The 18,213-nt window shown below is 42.5% G+C and overlaps 1 protein-coding gene across 1 annotated transcript; it reads left to right on the top strand.

Moving 5' to 3' along the window:
- The first annotated feature begins 1,905 nt into the window (after positions 1 to 1,905).
- RAB39A (RAB39A, member RAS oncogene family) lies at positions 1,906 to 17,456 on the top strand. The gene is made up of 2 exons (XM_037505684.2): positions 1,906 to 2,211; positions 14,350 to 17,456. The coding sequence occupies exons 1-2, from the start codon at positions 1,985 to 1,987 to the stop codon at positions 14,774 to 14,776; spliced, it is 654 nt and encodes a 217-aa protein (XP_037361581.1). The 5' UTR covers positions 1,906 to 1,984; the 3' UTR covers positions 14,777 to 17,456.
- Positions 17,457 to 18,213: the final 757 nt, after the last annotated feature.

Here is an 18,213-nt window from a genome sequence, read left to right as displayed (position 1 = left end):
CAGAAGGAGGAATCAGTGATGAAGGTTAAAAAGAACAGGAAACCAGGAAAGAATTTTTTTGTAGAAGCCAAGAAGTCTTCAGATAAAATCAAACCACTAGTGACTTAAACAGGTATTGATTGTTTTTTGTTTCTTTGGGTTTTTTTTTCCTCTCAAGATGTCTAGAGCTGGTTCAACCAATCAACAAATCTATTGGGGAATCAGGCTTTCCCCCTCTCTCCTAGTGTTATCTTTCTTATCCAGTCTTCATTTTTATAGTCACCAATGATTATTACATTTTCCAGGTAGGATGGAAAAAGAAAGGAGAAAGGGTGAAAGGCAATAAAGTAGTGCCAGCCCCTTATCAGAAAAGCAAAAGCATTACCAGAAGTCCTGCTTATGTCTCAATAGTTAGAGCCTTGCCAATTGGCCTTATCTAACTGAAGGAGGACTAAAAGAGGACTATGGATAGGAGCTGAGTGAGCCAATCTGTTTTTAGCAAGGTAAAGAAAAATGATAATTACAGACACGCTGAGGAATGGGAATGGGGTGGGAAGATTTGATAGAAAGTCCCTGGCAGCTTCATCAAAAACAATTTCAGGGGGTGTATTAGGTGTGGAGAGAGCTGTTGAAGACTAACAAACGGATGGGTGAGAAATGAGGACAGATGGTTCTTTCCTGATGTTTGAAAAGGAGAAAAATAGAAGAAGCAAAAAGCTAAAGGGGCGGCATAATGGAGATGCCTTGCTTCCTTTTTGGAGTGCTGATTCTTGAGCATCCTTCTAACTTGAGGAGTAGACACCTTTGGAGAAGGCGAGATTTAGTATAGAAATGCTATGAAATAAAGATCATCTGTTGGGGGCAAGTCCAAAAACGTTGGGTGACAGAAGGTCAAACACCTTGAAAGTGATCTCTTCCTCCAAAACTAGAAAGGAAGATGAATAAAAATAGTATAAGTTGGATGTTGGCATGAAAACAAAATTGCTGAAAAATCCTATTTTGCAAAGATAGCTTTAGAACTCTTTACGTTGTAAAAGATAAAATTTGAACTCAATATCCAGTTTGAAGAAAGTAGTAATTCACCAGAATTCAGGTGTGTTGTGTTTATTTAGATCGCGGGCAAGACGCCAGCCCGAGGCCACTTGAGGATTTTTCCGACTTACAGAGCCGAGACTGAGAAGAATGGGCGCTTTTATGAGCATCTCAACATTTCACTTTTTGCCCCTCCTATCCTTCCCGGCCTGGAGGACCCCAGAGAGCATGGCGACGTTACTTGGCATGTTTCTCCCTCTTCTGTGGTACTGAAAGCAGCGAAGAAGAGATGAGTCACGGCCAAAGCCCTATGTGAAAGCATCCAGCACTCGCTCGGCGTATGTGTTTGGACCTTGCTCTCAACCCCTCCACCTAAGAACGTCTCGATGGTGGCGCTCAGAAGACTGGGGCGCAAGAAGCCGCCAAGAGGGATCTTCAAGAATCTGGGAGACCAGTGGTCGCAGAGCTGGTCAAATCAGGGGACTCAAAAAGCACCAACCGGGCACCCAGCCCGCAGCCTCCGCGGTTTCAAAACCAGACCCCGACCAGACGCCGGGAAGAAAATGCTTCTCACTTGCCATTGGCTGGCTCTCCCCCGAGTCGAACCCTTGCTTCACTTTCATTGGTTGTCGCTGCTGTCACTTCCTCTCGCCACGCCCACTTTCTTCTGGGCACCCAGTGGGCTTCGGCGGAGAGTGACTCGCGGTGCTCGGGGCGGGAGTTCGCGGCCTATTCCCGGTCCCTGCGCCTCGGCCCGCGGCCGCCCCTAGGTCCGAGGCGCCGCCCCGAGCTCGACCGGGCCCCGCCTCTCCCGCCAGCGAAGGCGGGGACCAGGCGGTGCCGCAGCCGCAGGAATATGCTGGAAGCCGGGCGGCCGTCCGGGAGGTGCTGAAGGGACAGTTCCCGCCGCCGAACTTGCCAGGTGCGGGGAGGGCAGGTGGGGCGGCCCCGGAGCCGGCGGCGCGCGGGAGCCATGGAGACCATCTGGATTTACCAGTTCCGCCTCATCGTGATCGGGGACTCCACCGTGGGCAAGTCGTGCCTCCTGCATCGCTTCACCCAGGGGCGCTTTCCGGGGCTGCGCTCCCCCGCCTGCGACCCCACGGTCGGTGTGGACTTCTTTTCCCGCCTGCTGGAGATCGAGCCGGGCAAGAGGATCAAGCTGCAGCTCTGGGACACGGCGGGACAGGAGCGGTTCAGGTAGGGCCGTGGCGCGGGGATCCCGGGGGCCGGGCGCCCCTTCCCCGGGCGCTGCCGCCCGGCGCCGGTGAGGAGAAGCTCGGGTCCTTAGCTCGCGAAAGTGCAAACACCCCATTTTCGCATCCCCTTTTGCCCCTCCTCTTCCAGGGGCGACTTCCTCCTCCGCAGTATCTCACTTCTTTCTTTGGCGCCCACTTTCTGGCATTCCTTTCCCGCCTGACCTGGGGTCACCCTCACCACATGAGCCTCCCCCGCAACACTCTCCATCCCTACTGGTATTTGACCCCCAACTCTTGGACTCCCCTGTTGCCTTCTGTCTAAACTCAGCGTCCCTTGCTGCACACGCGGAGCCCCAGCCACCCTCCTCCAAGTTCCCCTTTTCTTCCCCGCACCAAGCCGCTTCCTCTTAAGCGGTTGGGCATGACTGCGAGGTAGGATTTCCAGGCGTGATTGATCATTTTTTAGCTTCACAGCAACTGGTACTTACTGCATGAGCTCATCGGGCATGGTTCTGATGGAGATGGATGCGGTGATGGTTTGAACACCTCACAGCAGCAAGCACCCTTTGAGGTCTTCAGAAATACTGGGCCGTGAACCGTGCCCAGGTGTCTTGTAACTGGCACTACTAAGAGGGGTTTTGTTTGTTATGGGTTGAGTTATCTTTAGACGTTTGTCATCATTGTTGCGTTGGTAGGCAAACTATAAATACTAAGATTTGCCAGGAACTTTTACCGTGTTTTGTTAATAAGAGGCACTGAACTTTACAGGGTGGTAAAGGGTTAGAAAATTCATTTCTAAATAGGGAAGAAGCGATCCAAATAACCTGTCTCATTCAAATATTCGTTGAGACCTGAAGCATTTTACAAAGGTGACTCTTGTTGTGTAAATAACTTAATGTCAATTGTATGCACTCTCTGAATAGTTTAGCCTGAACCAGATACAAAGCACACTTGAATTTTTGAGGATTCAAGGCTACTCTTTTTTTGGAAGAAGGTTAGGAATCTGATTTACTGTAGTTTGTGGAGGGGGGAAGGTTTCTAAGGTTGCATTATCAACTGGCACTCATCTAAGCAAGCATTTTGCAGTGTTCAGCAAAAACTTGGCTTCCAAAACCCAGTTTTCCAGAAAGGGGCTTCCCACACATGGCTACCCCACACCCCCAGCCAGCATCCATTCTTCATGAGATCAGCTTACTCCTGTGAGGATGTTCCAAGAATTAAAGTCTTGGCTTCCATTCCCAGCTGTGACACTGATTCATAGAAATAGTAAGTGAACTGCTTGGCTTGCTTGGTTTTCCTGTATATGAAGTGGAAAGACGGTAAGGCCAGTCCTTCTGAGTGGTGTTAGAGGCTACTGAGTTGAATTGTACAATATCTAGAACACCTTGAATAAATTTTTTTCCAGAAGTCTTCAATGGAAAGAATTTTTCAAGCTTCTGGTTCCTCATCTATAAAATGAAGGAGCCATTAGGATCTCTAAGATTCCTTACATATTTGCTATTCTAAAGTTGATTGCAAATTCCTTCCCTTCTGATCTTACTCAGAGATGAACTTTAAGATATTTCATGGTCAGAAAAAAAAGCATTTACAGGTAGTGCTTGCTCTACCCTCCAAAGTGAATATAATAAAAACATTTTCTTTATGCATTAAATTTCTCACAACTCCTTGCATTGCAACTGCAAGAAACATAAAATCGCATTGTTTCTAATTCTCTCCTTAAAGGTAACCCCTCATTATTGACAAAAAAAAAATGAAGGATAATTAATTTGTTAGATTTTAAAGACCTTTCTGCTAAGTAGATCATTGTTTCTTAATGCCTTTAAGAAGATGGTAAATAGTAATTAATTTTATTTACATTATTAAAACCAGGCAGTAACAAGAACGTTTAGGGAATGTTTACTGACAACCAGTGGTACTTTATTTTGTTTGGCTCTTTACCAAAGGTATATTCATAAATACATACATATTTCAGTAGCTACCGCCAAATGCTATTCTCATTTAGCTGGATGTTTCACCATAAAATTGCATTTAAAACAATTACCGTTAAAACATTCTGTATCTTTCTCCAAGATAATCCAAATGTTTATTCTGAGTAATAAAAATCCTTGCATATATTATTTCACAGAAAGGTACTATAGTTCATGAAGATATATCCCTGCCATTAGTTATTATCATACGACTAGGAATTTGTGAGAGGCACTGTAGGTTTATTGGAAATTAGATCTAAATTAACAAAAAGAAGCCTACTCTAGGCACTAGCTTGAGACCATAAACATGGTTCCGGGCCTTGCTGGAAAGCATAAATAAATATGTTATAAGACAACAAAATAGTGAGCTGATACCTCTGACCATAATTAGATTTCATTTCCTCCCCCTTTCCAGTTTTATTGAGGTATAAATAAAGCCTTAGTTTTCCAATGTCCAGGTTAACATAGTCTCATAGACTAATATGAGACTAATATTGCAAAATATAAAAGAAACAAAGTCAAAGTGAAAAAGGCATAGAAAAATAATGTCTATGTATACATAATATTCATTGGAATATACCCAACAGTTGTTTTACCAACGCTATGTTATAGTGAGAATAAATGTAAATTGCTGATGTTAAAGAGACGCAGCAGAATTACAGTGCCTTCATAGAGACCGCAGTTTACTTCTCTAGTGTAACAGTCTCCAGGTGAGTGCTCCACCCTGGTGGGCTGGCTCAGCCTTAGATGTCTTCCCTTCTTCTTTTCTGCCATCCCCAGAACATGGGCCACATCTATGTGGACAAAACTGAGTTTGGGCCAGTATGTTATCTTTGTATATTCCACCCACATGGCTTTGTAATAGAAGGAAGTTTTTTTGTTTGTTTTTATTTCAAATTGAACAATAAACAAGTATTTATTGGCTAAAAAACTGGGTTGCAGGCACGGAGTGTATCAGCAGAAGGGAACAGGTAAGAAAAGCCCTAAATCAATGTTCCTTTGAAGCCAGCAAAGCCAATATGGTACAGATCACTCAAGCCCTTAGTTCACTGGGGAGAATTCGATATAAGACCACACTTAGACCAGGCCACCACGTGCCCAGGAAGAGGGAAGATGGATTAGACATTGGGGGGACTAGCAATTACCACTTTTAATTTTTTATCATCATAGTAGAAACTTAGCCGGCAAGGAATCCAGAATATTGTAGAGCACAGTGTTGATAACTATTGGAAGGGATAGAGAGATGAAGAGCATCAAATATAAAAGTAGAAATTTTGAACTGTTCCCCAAAGAAACATTTAAAGCAACATGTATGTAAAATGAGATAAAGATTAGCCAACTTGACAGTAGGGATGGGGAATGCCAAGCCTCAAGGCTAATTTGGCCTTAGATTTGTGTTTTATGGCCTTTGGTGTATAATCATTCCACCTGCTAGTTGGAAAACCAGAGGTTTGTCCTCTTAGTGCTTCCACAGAACACCTGTGATGCCTTCTAGAAGATGGGTTCAGTGACCGAGTAATTTGGGAAACCCCAGCATTCTATACAGCACTGACTTAGAAATCCCCATCAAAGGAATTTTGATAGGAATAAGAAATATTGCAACAAAGAAACAGGCTAATATTGATTAAACTAGCATTTTCCAAATTCATTTGAGGGGTCATTTTTAAAATGTGAAAATCTATGCTAATTACTGCTCTTTTAGGAGTGTAATTTGGGAAATGCTCCCTTGATGAGTTGCTTAGTCACATTCTTTGAGCGGAAACACTAAACATTTCCGGTTAGGAGCTAGGAAAGACCCGTGGTGATTAGCAATTAACCAGCAATTAACTTAGCAAAGAGCTCCCGCTGGCAGTGATCTATCTAAGGGACAGCCCTCTCACCCCCAGGCTCCATCCTCAGTTCCCAAGCCTGATTTGTATCCGGCCACTGCCAACACTTCCCCCCAAGTCTTCAGGTCTTTTCCCTCTAGGTCCTTTTCTGCTCTGCACCTTGTTCTTCCCATATGCTTTATGCCTCCTTCAGTGTCTTCTTTTTATTTTTCCTTTACCTTGTTCATCTGTTCTGTCCTTACTCAGAGTTTCTGCCATCTCTGTCTTTTTCTTTCCTTCCTTTTTTTTTCAGATGTCTCTAGCTCTCTAATTTCTTTTTCGCTCCTCTCTCCTTATTTAGTTCCCTGATTCCCTTGAGTCTGTTTTCTCCACTGCCCTTTGGAAGTATTCATATGAAGTTAATGGTTAAAAGGGGCTTAATTTATGTCCTCCATTCTTCATGTAAAAAACAAGTGACAAGAACATTTTATATTTCTCCTTAAGAGATCTTTTTAAATGCATAAGGTAAATGGTTTTGCTTTTAAGGACCCTCATTGGAGCGCCACTCCCACCCCCATTACTGTGGTTCATTGTCTTAGTAGAAAAAAAAGATTTTCTAAGCCTGGGCGGGCAACTTCATAATTGCATAGGTAATAACAGAGGAGACTGTCCACAATTAGGATATACTCAGAAAGAATTCCATGTCCAACCAACCTCTCATTCCACTGTGAAAGCCAGATAAGTCAAACATGCACGATTTCAAAATGTCGCTTAGTGCAACTTTTGGAGGAAGCTACCTGAGGATGTATACACGCGTATATACAAGGAATTGGAAGACAGGGCATATAGGGAACAGGAGCTCTGGCTCTGTAGCAAGGCAAAGGAAATGCCCAGGAAGATGGGGAAGTGAGCCCCTAGGATTATATCTCTGCAGCAGGCATTAAGGACAACTGGCCGGATTGGAGCAAGACAGAATATTGTAGGTCAGGTATTGAAAAAGATGTAGAGACTTTTAATCCTCAGACATAACTGGTGCTTCTACTGGAAATGGGAGGAATACATCACCTTTTCCTCTTATACTTCAAATCACGTGACAGTTACATGACCGAGTCACAAGCCAGTGAATTTGAGCAGAAGTCACAGGTGATTTTAAATACAGCACCAATTCTTTTACTTTCCTCCATCAAGAGGTGAGTCCTTTGTTACTGCAGCATAACTTGGCCTATCTTGACTGATACACAAGATAAATATTAACTGTAAGGAAAAGAAGTCAGAGTTGGGCCTCCCTGGTGGCGCAAGGGGTTAAGCACCGCACTATGAAGCAATCTGCAGCCCCTGCAGCACAAGTTCTATCCCCAGCCGGTCGGTCAGGGAGCTGCCCACATGGCGCAGCAGACCTCTCCTGACTCGCCCACTGCTCCCCTCAGCAGTGTACTTCGGTCAATCTGCCTGTTCTTTTTTTTTTTTTTTTAAATTTATTTATACAAGCACTGGGTACAGTCAGAAGCGAGGGAGGGTGAGGGAATTCACCAGAGCCAGAGCGGGGAGCAGAATAGGCAGACTGACCGAAATACACTGCTGAGGGGAGCAGCGGGCGGTAGGAGAGGTCTGCACGCCAAGTGGGACCCTCGCCCAGCGGCCGGGGATCGAACCGGCACTGCAGAGGCTGCAGGCAGCTTCACAGCCCAGTGCTCAACCGCCGCGCCACCAGGGAAGCCCCAATCTGCCTGTTCTGTTCCCCAATCTGTCTCTGGTGAATCCTCTCACCCCCTGCATCTCTGGCCTGTAACCCAGATCTTGTATGCATAAATAAATAAATCTTAAAAAAAAAAAAGTCAGAGGTAGTGAGAAAGGCTCATTCTCATAAAATGATGATCTGTCAGAATAAGTCCCCATAGATCCTCCCTGGTAGCCTGTGGGTTAGGTCTCAGCACTGTCACCACTACAGCCTGGGTTTGATCCCCAGCCAGGGAGTTAATCCTCATGATGCAGCAGACCTCTCCTGTCTCATCCACTGCTCCCCTTAGCAGTGTATTTCAGTAGATCCACCCGTTCTGTTCCCCACTCGGTCTCTGGTGAATCCTCTCACCCCCCACATCTCTGGCCTTTACCCCAGCTCTTCTATACATACATACATACATACATACATACATACATACATACATACATACATAAAAAAATAGAAAAGGTGCCCACAGGGAATTGAGTCACATAACTCAGCAAGAATATGGCCCAAAAGATCTTGTCTGTAGTTTCTATAGCCTCCACAACCACAGTCTTGATTTTTAAGGAAAAGACATTGTAACTATACCAAAAAATATTTTAAAATTATTTTTATTGAGGTAACATTGGTTTATAACACTATATATTTGGGGGTGTAGGTTCACACATTCTTCACATGTATGTTACCACACCACACCCACCATCAAAGCCCCACTAGTCAGTCCTCCCTAGCCCCTCCCCTCTTCATCCTCCATACCCACCACTCTCAGTTCTGCAGTCAGATCTCTAGGGTATGTGGTGATTTGGTTTTGTTTGTAACTTTACTTTGCTTCTTTATATTCAACCTATGAGTGAAATCATCCAGTTTGTGTCTTTCTCCTCACTTATCTCACTGAACATCATCCCCTCTAATTCATCCACATTGTCACAGATAGCAAGATTTCATCTTCAAAAAAAGAATTTTAGTGTTTGCGTATGGAGACAGATGTCTGAAGTTCCAGATCTTACGCCAGGGCAGGGACAGTAGTGTTCCCGTCAGTGACGAAAGGAAGGGAGAGGTGTTTTCATTCTTGAAAGCAGTCCTGAGGGCGTGGCTTACCAGACAAATGAAGCAGGTAAATGAAGAATCCATGGGATGACTCTCTCCAAAGGGCAGTGGAATGCAGGGTCCTGGTGAAGGGAGGCTCTCATGAGGCTAATGCATTCAGCGGTTGCCTGCTGCCAGCAAACAGCCTTATCCTTCTGTCCTCTCAATGCTTATTGTACCCTCAGCAAAGCCGCAAGAAGGGCACTTCCAGGGCGGAACATCTGGTTTGTTTTACCTAAGTAAGTCAGCAAGTGTTCTGTATGCTGCTGGTTTTTTAGGAGGCCTGAGCACATGCCAACAGTTCATAATAACAACTTCAAAGACCATTAACATCTTGCCTCTTGGAGAAAATTTTGTATATAAGCGATTATCTGAAATAAATTTCTCGGAGAAAATTTTGTATATAACCAACTATCTAGAATAAATCTTGTTACAAAAGATGGAAATAAATTCCAGAGTCGCTGGACTTTGGTCCTTTATGTGACAACAGCATCTTGTTTTCAGTGCTTCCCAGGAAGCTAGATAACTGTTTAATTTGAGATTCCATTTCTATGCTCTGGAACCTCAGTAATCATGTCATTTTGTGTCAAAAAGATTCCAAGTCCCCTGAGGTATGTCATTCACACTTGATTACAATGCTCATATATTAAGTAACTTGTTCTAAGTATAAGGCAAACTCCAGTGCTCTCATATTATTTCAGGGAAAAAAATTAAAGAGGAAAATTAAAATTGTTTATATAGGCAAAACCTTCATTTTTCTTTTCTATTCTAAAACAAATATACATATGAGGGCCTCCCTGGTGGCCTGGGGTTAAGTCCGCGATATTACCGCCGTGGCCTGAGTTCAATCCCCGGCCAGGGAGCTAACCCACATATGGCACAGCAGACCTCTCCGATCTTGCCCAGTGCTCCCCTCAGCAGTGTATTTCAGTAAATCCACCTGTTCTGCTTCCCACTCTGTATCTGGTGAATCCTCTCATCTCCTGCGCCTCTGGCTATACCCCAGTTCTTCTACACACACACACACACACACACACACACACCACACACATGCACACATACACATAATGAGAATAACTTTACAGATGATGGATAAAGAAAATGTTACATAAGTACAACTGCACATTATTTGACACGAAGAAAGAAGAAACTCCTGTCATACGCCACAATATGGCTGATCTTGAGAATATTATACTAATGGGATAATATTCAGTCACAGGACAAATCTTCACAATACTACTTAGATGCAGATGCTGAACTCATAAAAGAAGAAAAGTAAAATAAAAGAAAGTCATTGTTGCCAGAGCCTAGAAAGAGAAGGAAGTGAGGAGTTGCTGTTGAGCCGGTATGGAATTTCAATTACACAAGATGGAAAATTCTAGATATCTAGATATCTAGGTTGCCTTACAACCTCATACTTATCACTAATAATACTGTACACTTAAGAGATTTATTAAGAGGATTGATGTCTTATTTTTTGGTACCATTTTTTTTTAAAAGAATGGATTTTGGCTTCATAAAGTTATGTTATGAAATATTTGTGATTTTGTTTTGTCTGAATCGTTCATAAACTATACGAGAACGCTATCAAAGAGGTCTTTGGTTGCCAACAACAAAGCCAACTTGAAAACCTTAATCAAAAATGAAAGTCTGGAACCATGTCTGAGACACAGAAAATTGTCAGGAAGCTTCAGGAACCAGGCTTGGTATGAAACAAAAGGCCCGAGGAGTTCAGGGCAGCAAGAACCACAGGAGCTAGTGTGGTCCCCACTATGCAGTTGTCCCCTTTTTGCCTGAAGTTGACAGCCTCGGCTACTGTCAGTAGCTGCACCATGGTACTCTCCGGGAGAAAGCATTTCTACCTTAGATGCTAAAATCTTTATATCAGCAGAGGATAGAGGCATGAGGATTAAAAGCAACAAAAATTTGAGTGGCTCACTAAGTGTAATTGTGAGAGGCACCATACCCCCACTCTCTTTCCCATACCATAGTTTCTATTTATGGGGAAAAACACCAAATACTATATTCCTCAGTAACTTAGAACATATATTATACATCCCAAAGGATCATGCCAAAATCATACCAGGTATCATTTCCTGGATCTGGGTATGTGAAGCTTAATCACCCAACCACAGTTGTCTAGGGCCAGATGTCTGTGGGTGACCATGACATAATGAATCAAGGAATCCCATGACAGGACTCATGTCTTCAACTCTTTCTTCATTAAGTGAGATCTTTGAATTGTAGCGAAGTGTGGAACATCATGATTATCTATAAGACATTCTAGAAGTTTCTGGATGGTGAGTGCTAGCATGGTCTGAATCCAGATTAAATATTTATTATGGGGAGAACATAGCGGGGTCCCCCAGGGTGGTTCCCCTAGAGTAGAGTACCCTATCCAAGATGTCAGTAGCTATGGAAAATTGACAATGACAGTGCAGGTAAGAGAAAGTCTGTTCAGCCTGATCACTCCCACCACCTCTGTCATAACCTCTTTGCTTGAGTCCAAACTGGGGTAAAAATGCTGACTAGTAACTATTCTATTTCACCGATTATTAGGCCCAACAGCCTGAGAGACACTCTAGCCAGACAAAACAGCCACATTTCCTTCTGTGGAAGAATCTAGCTAAGTGGAATAAACTGTTCCTCCAGTTCTCTTGTGGAAAGAGGAAGGTTGAATGTAAAATACACTTTTTTTTTTTAAGATTATTTATTTATACAAGCACTGGGTACAGTCAGAAGCTCCGGAGGGTGAGAGAATTCACCAGAGCCAGAATGGGGAACAGAGCAGGCAGAGTGATGAAATACACTGCTGAGGGGAGCAGCGGGCATGGCAGGAGAGGTCTGTCGCGCCTAGCCGGATGCGCTGCAGAGGCTGCGGGCAGCTTGGCAGCCCAGTGCTCAACTGCTGCGCCACCAGGGGAGGCCCAGGAAAATCCACTTATGTCCTGTAATAGAAGCCTAAACCTGAGGAAAGTTTCTCCTGATACCAGCAGCATTGCATGCCCACTTGGAACTGGTGATAATGAATTCATAGAGACACCACCCTGCCTGGTTAAATAATTTTCCCAGAAACACACAGCTGCATGCTAGATTGATACAGAGGTAGGAATGGAATATGGCACAAGCAGAGGAGCTTGGGGACTGAGCTATTTCCAAGAGGACAATTATAATGATGTCTCATAGAATTAAGATATGAAAGGAGGTAAAACCAGGGAGGGTATTAACGGATGGAAAGTGATGGATTTGGACAGGAGACAAATCTTGATGGAATTAAGGAATTATCACAGTGAAAATATGCCATAGGCAGTGAGATTTTGATCAAGACATAGACTGCAGTTTTGGAGGTAAGGAATATTTCTAAAGATATAAAGGAAGTAAATGAGAAAGGCAGAGTGGAGGGGCCAGTTTGTGAGAGATGATGACGTCAAGAAACAGATGACATCAGACCACATATCCAAATGGATGTTTAAATCAGTATAAGCAGAATGACAGAAAAGCAAAACAGAGTGCTATGGCCTCAGTACATGGGGGATGACCCAGCAGTTGGCAGATGAGAACCAGATGGCATAAGTTCAAAGGAACTGGAGACAATTTTTACAGAAAGGCTTGGGAGAGAATAATTTTTTTAAAAGATTTATTTATTTATGCATACAAGAACTGGGGTATAAGCCAGAGGTATGGGGAGAGTGAGAGGATTCACCAGAGACGGAGTGGGGAGCAGAACAGGTAGATTGAACAAAGCACACTGCTGAGGGGAGCAGTGGGCGAGTCAGAAGAGGTCTGCTGCGCCATGTGGGTAGCTCCAAGGCTGGGGATCAAACTCATGCTGCAGTGGCTGTGGATAGCTTCATAGGTTGGTTCTTAACTCCTGCATCACCAGGGAGGGCCAGGAAAGAATAATTTTATGGAAGAGGACTGGGGAAGCAGAAAGTACCTCTTCCTGCTCTGGGCGACATGAGGGCACTGCTGGGGAAGGTCCTCAGAGACCAGCTTTTTTCAGGAAAGGCAAGAAATGGAGGACACATTCTGAGAGGAGACTTTGAAAATAGGATAGTAGATACTGACACTGTAGCTTTCAAGGTATAAAAGAATCAGCCATTGTCTCTCTCTTTTTTTTTTTTTTAAGATTTATTTTTATTTATTTATTTATACAAGCACTGGGTACAGTCAGAAGCGCGGGAGGGTGAGAGAATTCACCAGAGCCAGAGCGGGGAGCAGAGCAGGCAGAAGGATTGAAGTACACTGCTGAGGGGAGCAGCGGGTGGCAGGAGAGGTCTGCACGCCATGTGGGACCCTCCTTCGGTGCCCGAGGAGCAGCCGGGGGTCGAACCGGCGCTGTAGAGGCTGCGGGCAGCTTCGCAACCCAGCGATCAACCACTGTGCCACCGGGGAGGTCCTCAGCCATTGTCTCTTACAATCAAAACCAGATCTTCTATGTGGGAAGGACAAAGAGGCTGCTAAAAGCTTGTGGTGCTGAGCCATTCCTAATTCACCCTTGTCATCACACTGGATATCAGGGTGCCATATCCCCTTTACAGATCTTCCCAGAGAGTAGTCTCATCACTTACTTCTCCCATAACACATGTGAGACCAGACTGACATTCGTCACTTAATTTCCCATCCTTCTCTTTCCCTCCATCTCAACCTCTGCCCTCCATCAAACTTTTCTCTGTGTCTATTTTTAGCCACAATGATGTAATAATTATGCTATCAAACACTTAAAAGACAGTACAAGATGACACACTCTGTAAGTGCTTGTCTATCTAAAAACTGCTGGCACTTTAATGTCCCGTCAGTGGGTGAGACTGGCTGGCTCATCAGTCTCAGAATATGAGGCCTCCCTGATGGCACAAGGGGTTAAGCACAACGCTGTGAAGCTGTCCGCAGCCTCTGCAGCATGAGTTCAATCCCCAGTCAGGGAGCTACCCACATGGCGCAGCAGACCTCTTCTGACTCACCCCCTGCTCCCCTCATCAGTGTATTTCAGTCAGTCTACCTGTTCTGTTCCCCACTCTGTCTCCGGTGAATCCTCTTACCTCCTGCACCTCCGGCCTGTACCCCAGTTCTTGTATGCATAAATAAACAAATCTTTAAAAAAAAAAAAAAAGAATATTTTTGTCCGTTGGGGCCTCCCTGGGGACCTAGGGGTTAAGTCTCAGCACTATCACCACTATCACCATTAGGGCCTGAGTTCGGTCCCCAGCCAGGGAGCCAACCCACATATGGCACAGTGGACCTCCCCTGTCTCACCCGCTGCTCCCCTCAGTAGTGTATTTCATTAGCTCCACCTGTTATGATCCCCACTCTATTTCTGGTGAATCTTCTTACCCCCCGGTGCCTCAGGCCTATACTCCAGCTCCTCTGTGCAAAAATAAATAAATGAAAATTTTAAAAAAAGAATATTTTTGTCCACTTGAGATACTTCACATCTGACTCTCAAGTTCTAATGAAATCCCAACAAAGTCTCCAGATTTTATCCTGGTGCTATTGTTTGAAAGAGAGGTAAAACAACAGCTTGACCCTTCACAACTCTTTCTCTATTTCTCTTTCAGGTCAATAACTCGATCTTATTACCGCAACTCTGTTGGAGGATTTTTAGTATTTGACATTACTAACCGACGGTCTTTTGAACACGTGAAAGATTGGCTAGAAGAAGCAAAAATGCACGTGCAGCCATTTCGGATAGTGTTTCTGCTGGTCGGACATAAATGTGATCTAGCTTCACAGCGTCAAGTCACAAGGGAAGAAGCTGAAATACTGTCTGCAGACTGTGGTATGAAGTATATAGAAACCTCAGCAAAAGATGCCACAAATGTTGAGGAATCCTTCACCATCTTGACAAAAGAGATTTATGAACTGATTAAGAGGGGAGAAATTTGTATTCAGGATGGCTGGGAAGGGGTTAAAAGTGGGTTTGTTCCTAACACTGTGCATTCCTCTGAGGAAGCTGTAAAGCCCAGGAAAGAGTGCCTGTGCTGACCGCCTGCAGGCCAGAGGACTAAGGGGAGTAGAGGGGCTGTCATTGCAGGAGAAATGCCAACATTCACAGCAATGTTGCAATGAAAGCACCCAGACGAGTATAAGCACCCAAGAACACTTCTTTGGAAGGTGTTTGATTCAGGGCGTTGTGCTGATTTGTTCCACTACCAGTTTGGGTAGCTCACTAACTTCTCTGGCAAAGTTGACAACTTTTCCTTGAAACTGTGGTAGTTTCATAATTACCCCTGTTCTCACTTTGTTAGCATCAGGCTGACCTTAATGTCCAAATATGTCAATATTACTCACTTTCCTTGACAGTTTGGAATGGATTTTTTGTGCACTTTTGTTCAGATTGGAAAGATTTTTATCAGGAATTACCGTCTCTTGAGTGGATTTATGAATATTGAATAGCAAGGTGGATTTAAAAGTGCATTGTTCACTTACAAAGTCAACAAATCTCAGAGGTATCACCTGGGACCCACAGAGTAGTTCCTTGTTTAAAGTTCCAAGTTTTTAACCATTCCCTGAAATACTTATCCTCTCTTAATTTTGCCTAAACATAAGAAAATCAATTTTATACTCATTTTTGTTCTCTGATTTCTTGCTCCTGAGAATTTTGTTTTATAAAAGATATCTAAGGATCTAAGGAAAATATTTTATCACAAATATTTATAAAAATTAAAATGAAGGAGCACTATCAGCAAAAGTTTTGATGTTGTAGTATACTATCTTATTGAAACAAGAAAAACAAATGTATTTATATACTAATATTTTCAGAGAGAGTTAATGCAGTTTACCTTGAACTACTGTCTAAACTATCAATACAGGTAAATACAGAATGTTTTTAGTAGTAGCTTTTTTGTCTAAGTAAATTTCCAAACCTTCCCATTTCCAATATAAGAAAAGATTTTTCTAGGCAAGGAAATTGGTTAGATGTTTGATATATTAGCATTCAAATTGCTTTTTTAACCTCATCAATAAAAGTAAAGATAGAATAATGGGTTAAAGCTCTAAGATGATTTTGTTTCCTGACTTTTAATTTACTGATTAAATTCCCCTCCTATAAGGGACATTGTGATCACTATGTCAAATATTTTATAATGTACTTTTCTATTCTGTTCTGGAAACCATTTTTAATCACAAAATGGCACCAAAAGAAGCCGCCTTTTTGGGAATCAAAACATTTTTACTGTTTTACTAGCTCTAAGTTGCTTCATAGGTTTGAAAAATCAAAGTGGTGTAGTAGAGAGAATATTTAATGAGAATATCAGAAAACCACACTTGTCTTTGCGGTACCAGTATTGACACACCAGGAAGTTATGACATAAACATCTCCATGCTTCCCTTCTCTCACCTATAAAATTGTGTTTTATGGAGTTATTTTGAGAATCAAATGAATCATGTAAAAAAGCTTTGTACATAGAAAAAGTGTTATGCAAGTGTGAGTTTGATACCAGCTGTTCTTGGGCATACTGTTATAACTGCAGTAGATGAGAATTTCCTTTGTTCAGCTTCTTTCCCTTAATTCTCACACAGGGGGAGCAGAAGGAAGTACATGTTTCCATGGGCCTGGGGAAGTTCTCAATTTGATGCATAACCTCTACCCCCTAACCTGGAAACATAACTGCTCCAAAGTAGAAGTGATAGGGAAGGCATTCTCAGGAGATTTAATTCAAGCAAAAGTCATGTTTGAATGTGGCTTTTGTGCACCTTTGAAGTCTTAATTTTTAAATACTTGTGCATTTTGTAGGTTTCTGTAAGTATTTTTAATTGTGCTTCTGGAGAGGTGAATATAAATTATAATAGCACTATAACATTATTGAATACTTATATTGTCAATATTTTCTTAATATCCTTAGATTCATTTTAGTTGAGCAAGTTCAAACTATAATTTACCAGATAAAAAAATACCTGTCCCCCAAAATGTGAAGTTGCCAATTTTTACTGTTATAATTTTAAATTTTATAATATTCCATCAGTCCAAAAATGTTATAAACCTAAACACTGAGTAGTTAATCACTACTACTGTTTAAAGTGTAGTCACCATTGCCTACTGGTAAACTTAAATAGCAAAAATGTAAAATGTGATTTAACTTTCAGGGGACGCCCTTTATAATACTAACATTGGGATAGAATTAATATTATTCAGGGTAAAGGTTCTGGTATGTTTCAAGGTTTAGACCAGATAAGGAACCAGAAGAAACATATGGGAAGGGGGGGTGGCCTCCCAATAGTTTATATTAACCAAGGTCACACAGAGGCAGAAGCAAACCTAGAAGTCTGGTTCGTCTTACACTTTGGTTAGGGTTCCTTCCATTACCACGCAAAGGGCAGAGTGTGTGTGTGTGTTTGTGTGTGTGTGTGTGTGTGTGTGTGTGTGTGTGTAGTGAAAGAAAAGGGAAATGCAAAGTCACAAAATACTAAAATTGGGCAAATCATTTTGATGTTATAGAGTAGCTATATGTGGTAAAAAAATATTAAATGAACAATGACTACAGATACCTGAATTCTTATATAAGATTGCCAAATGTCTGTAAAACCTTAACCAGATATCTCTATCAAAACTATATATATAAAATAGCTGCCCTATTTTCTTAGTACATCTGATAGAGAATATGGATAATAATGCCAAAATAGTAAAAATATGTGCTCCAGGCAAAACAGTTTGTTTCTTGGAAATAAGATATACTTGAATTTATATTGAAATGATTTCATTTAAAATATATTCAATTTGAACTTAAATCTTATTAAAATTAAAAACTTTAAATATAATATCTAATTGCCAACAATGTTTAGTAAATGTGATTAAAATAAAGAATAAAAGCTAGAGGCCTTCCTGGTGGCACAGGGGTTAAAGTCTCAGTGCTATCAAGCTATCGCAAGCCACTGCAGCATGAGTTCTAAGTTCCATCCCTGGCCAGGGAGATAATCCACATGGCGCAGCAGACCTCTCCTGTCTCACCTGCTGCTTCCTCACTATTTCAGTAGATCCCCCTGTTCTGCTCCCCACTCTGTCTCTGGTGAATCTTTTCACCCCACTCTTCCAACCGCTGGCCTACATCCCAGTTCTTGTATGCATTAAAAAAAAAAAAAGAGTAAAAGACTATCCAGTTGTCCCTGGCAGAAATTGCTCATCTTGAGTTGTTTACCTTTGCAGTGCATGTAGGATGTGATGACTCCTTCAGTGCAAGCTCAGATCAAGGTGGATGTATGATCAGAGTGCTCTGAAACGTGGTCTTTAACAGTAGCAAACAAGATTCCTTGAGCCAGGAAACATGAGCGTTTACACTAAGTTTCCAAAGTCTCAAAGTATTCTGTGATTCTTATTTTTTTTAATGGCAGCCAAAGCAGTCTATTATTGTTCGACTAACTTAACCAGTCTTTCCTCCAACCTTCCATCATCCCAAAGCTTAATCTATGGGATTAAAAAGGTCATG

Source organism: Talpa occidentalis, unplaced genomic scaffold, assembly GCF_014898055.3.
Source record: "Talpa occidentalis isolate TD23 unplaced genomic scaffold, MPIMG_talOcc4v2.1 talOcc4.12, whole genome shotgun sequence".
Taxonomy (NCBI): domain Eukaryota; kingdom Metazoa; phylum Chordata; class Mammalia; order Eulipotyphla; family Talpidae; genus Talpa; species Talpa occidentalis.
This window is presented reverse-complemented; position numbering and strand designations above follow the sequence as displayed.

Bases quoted from the DNA above. Each gene is read 5' to 3' on its own strand.
- RAB39A (XM_037505684.2), top strand. From the start codon at position 1,985: ATGGAGACCATCTGGATTTACCAGTTCCGCCTCATCGTGATCGGGGAC. The intron at 2,212-14,349 runs GTAGGGCCGTGG...TTTCTCTTTCAG, and splicing joins GCGGGACAGGAGCGGTTCAG to GTCAATAACTCGATCTTATT.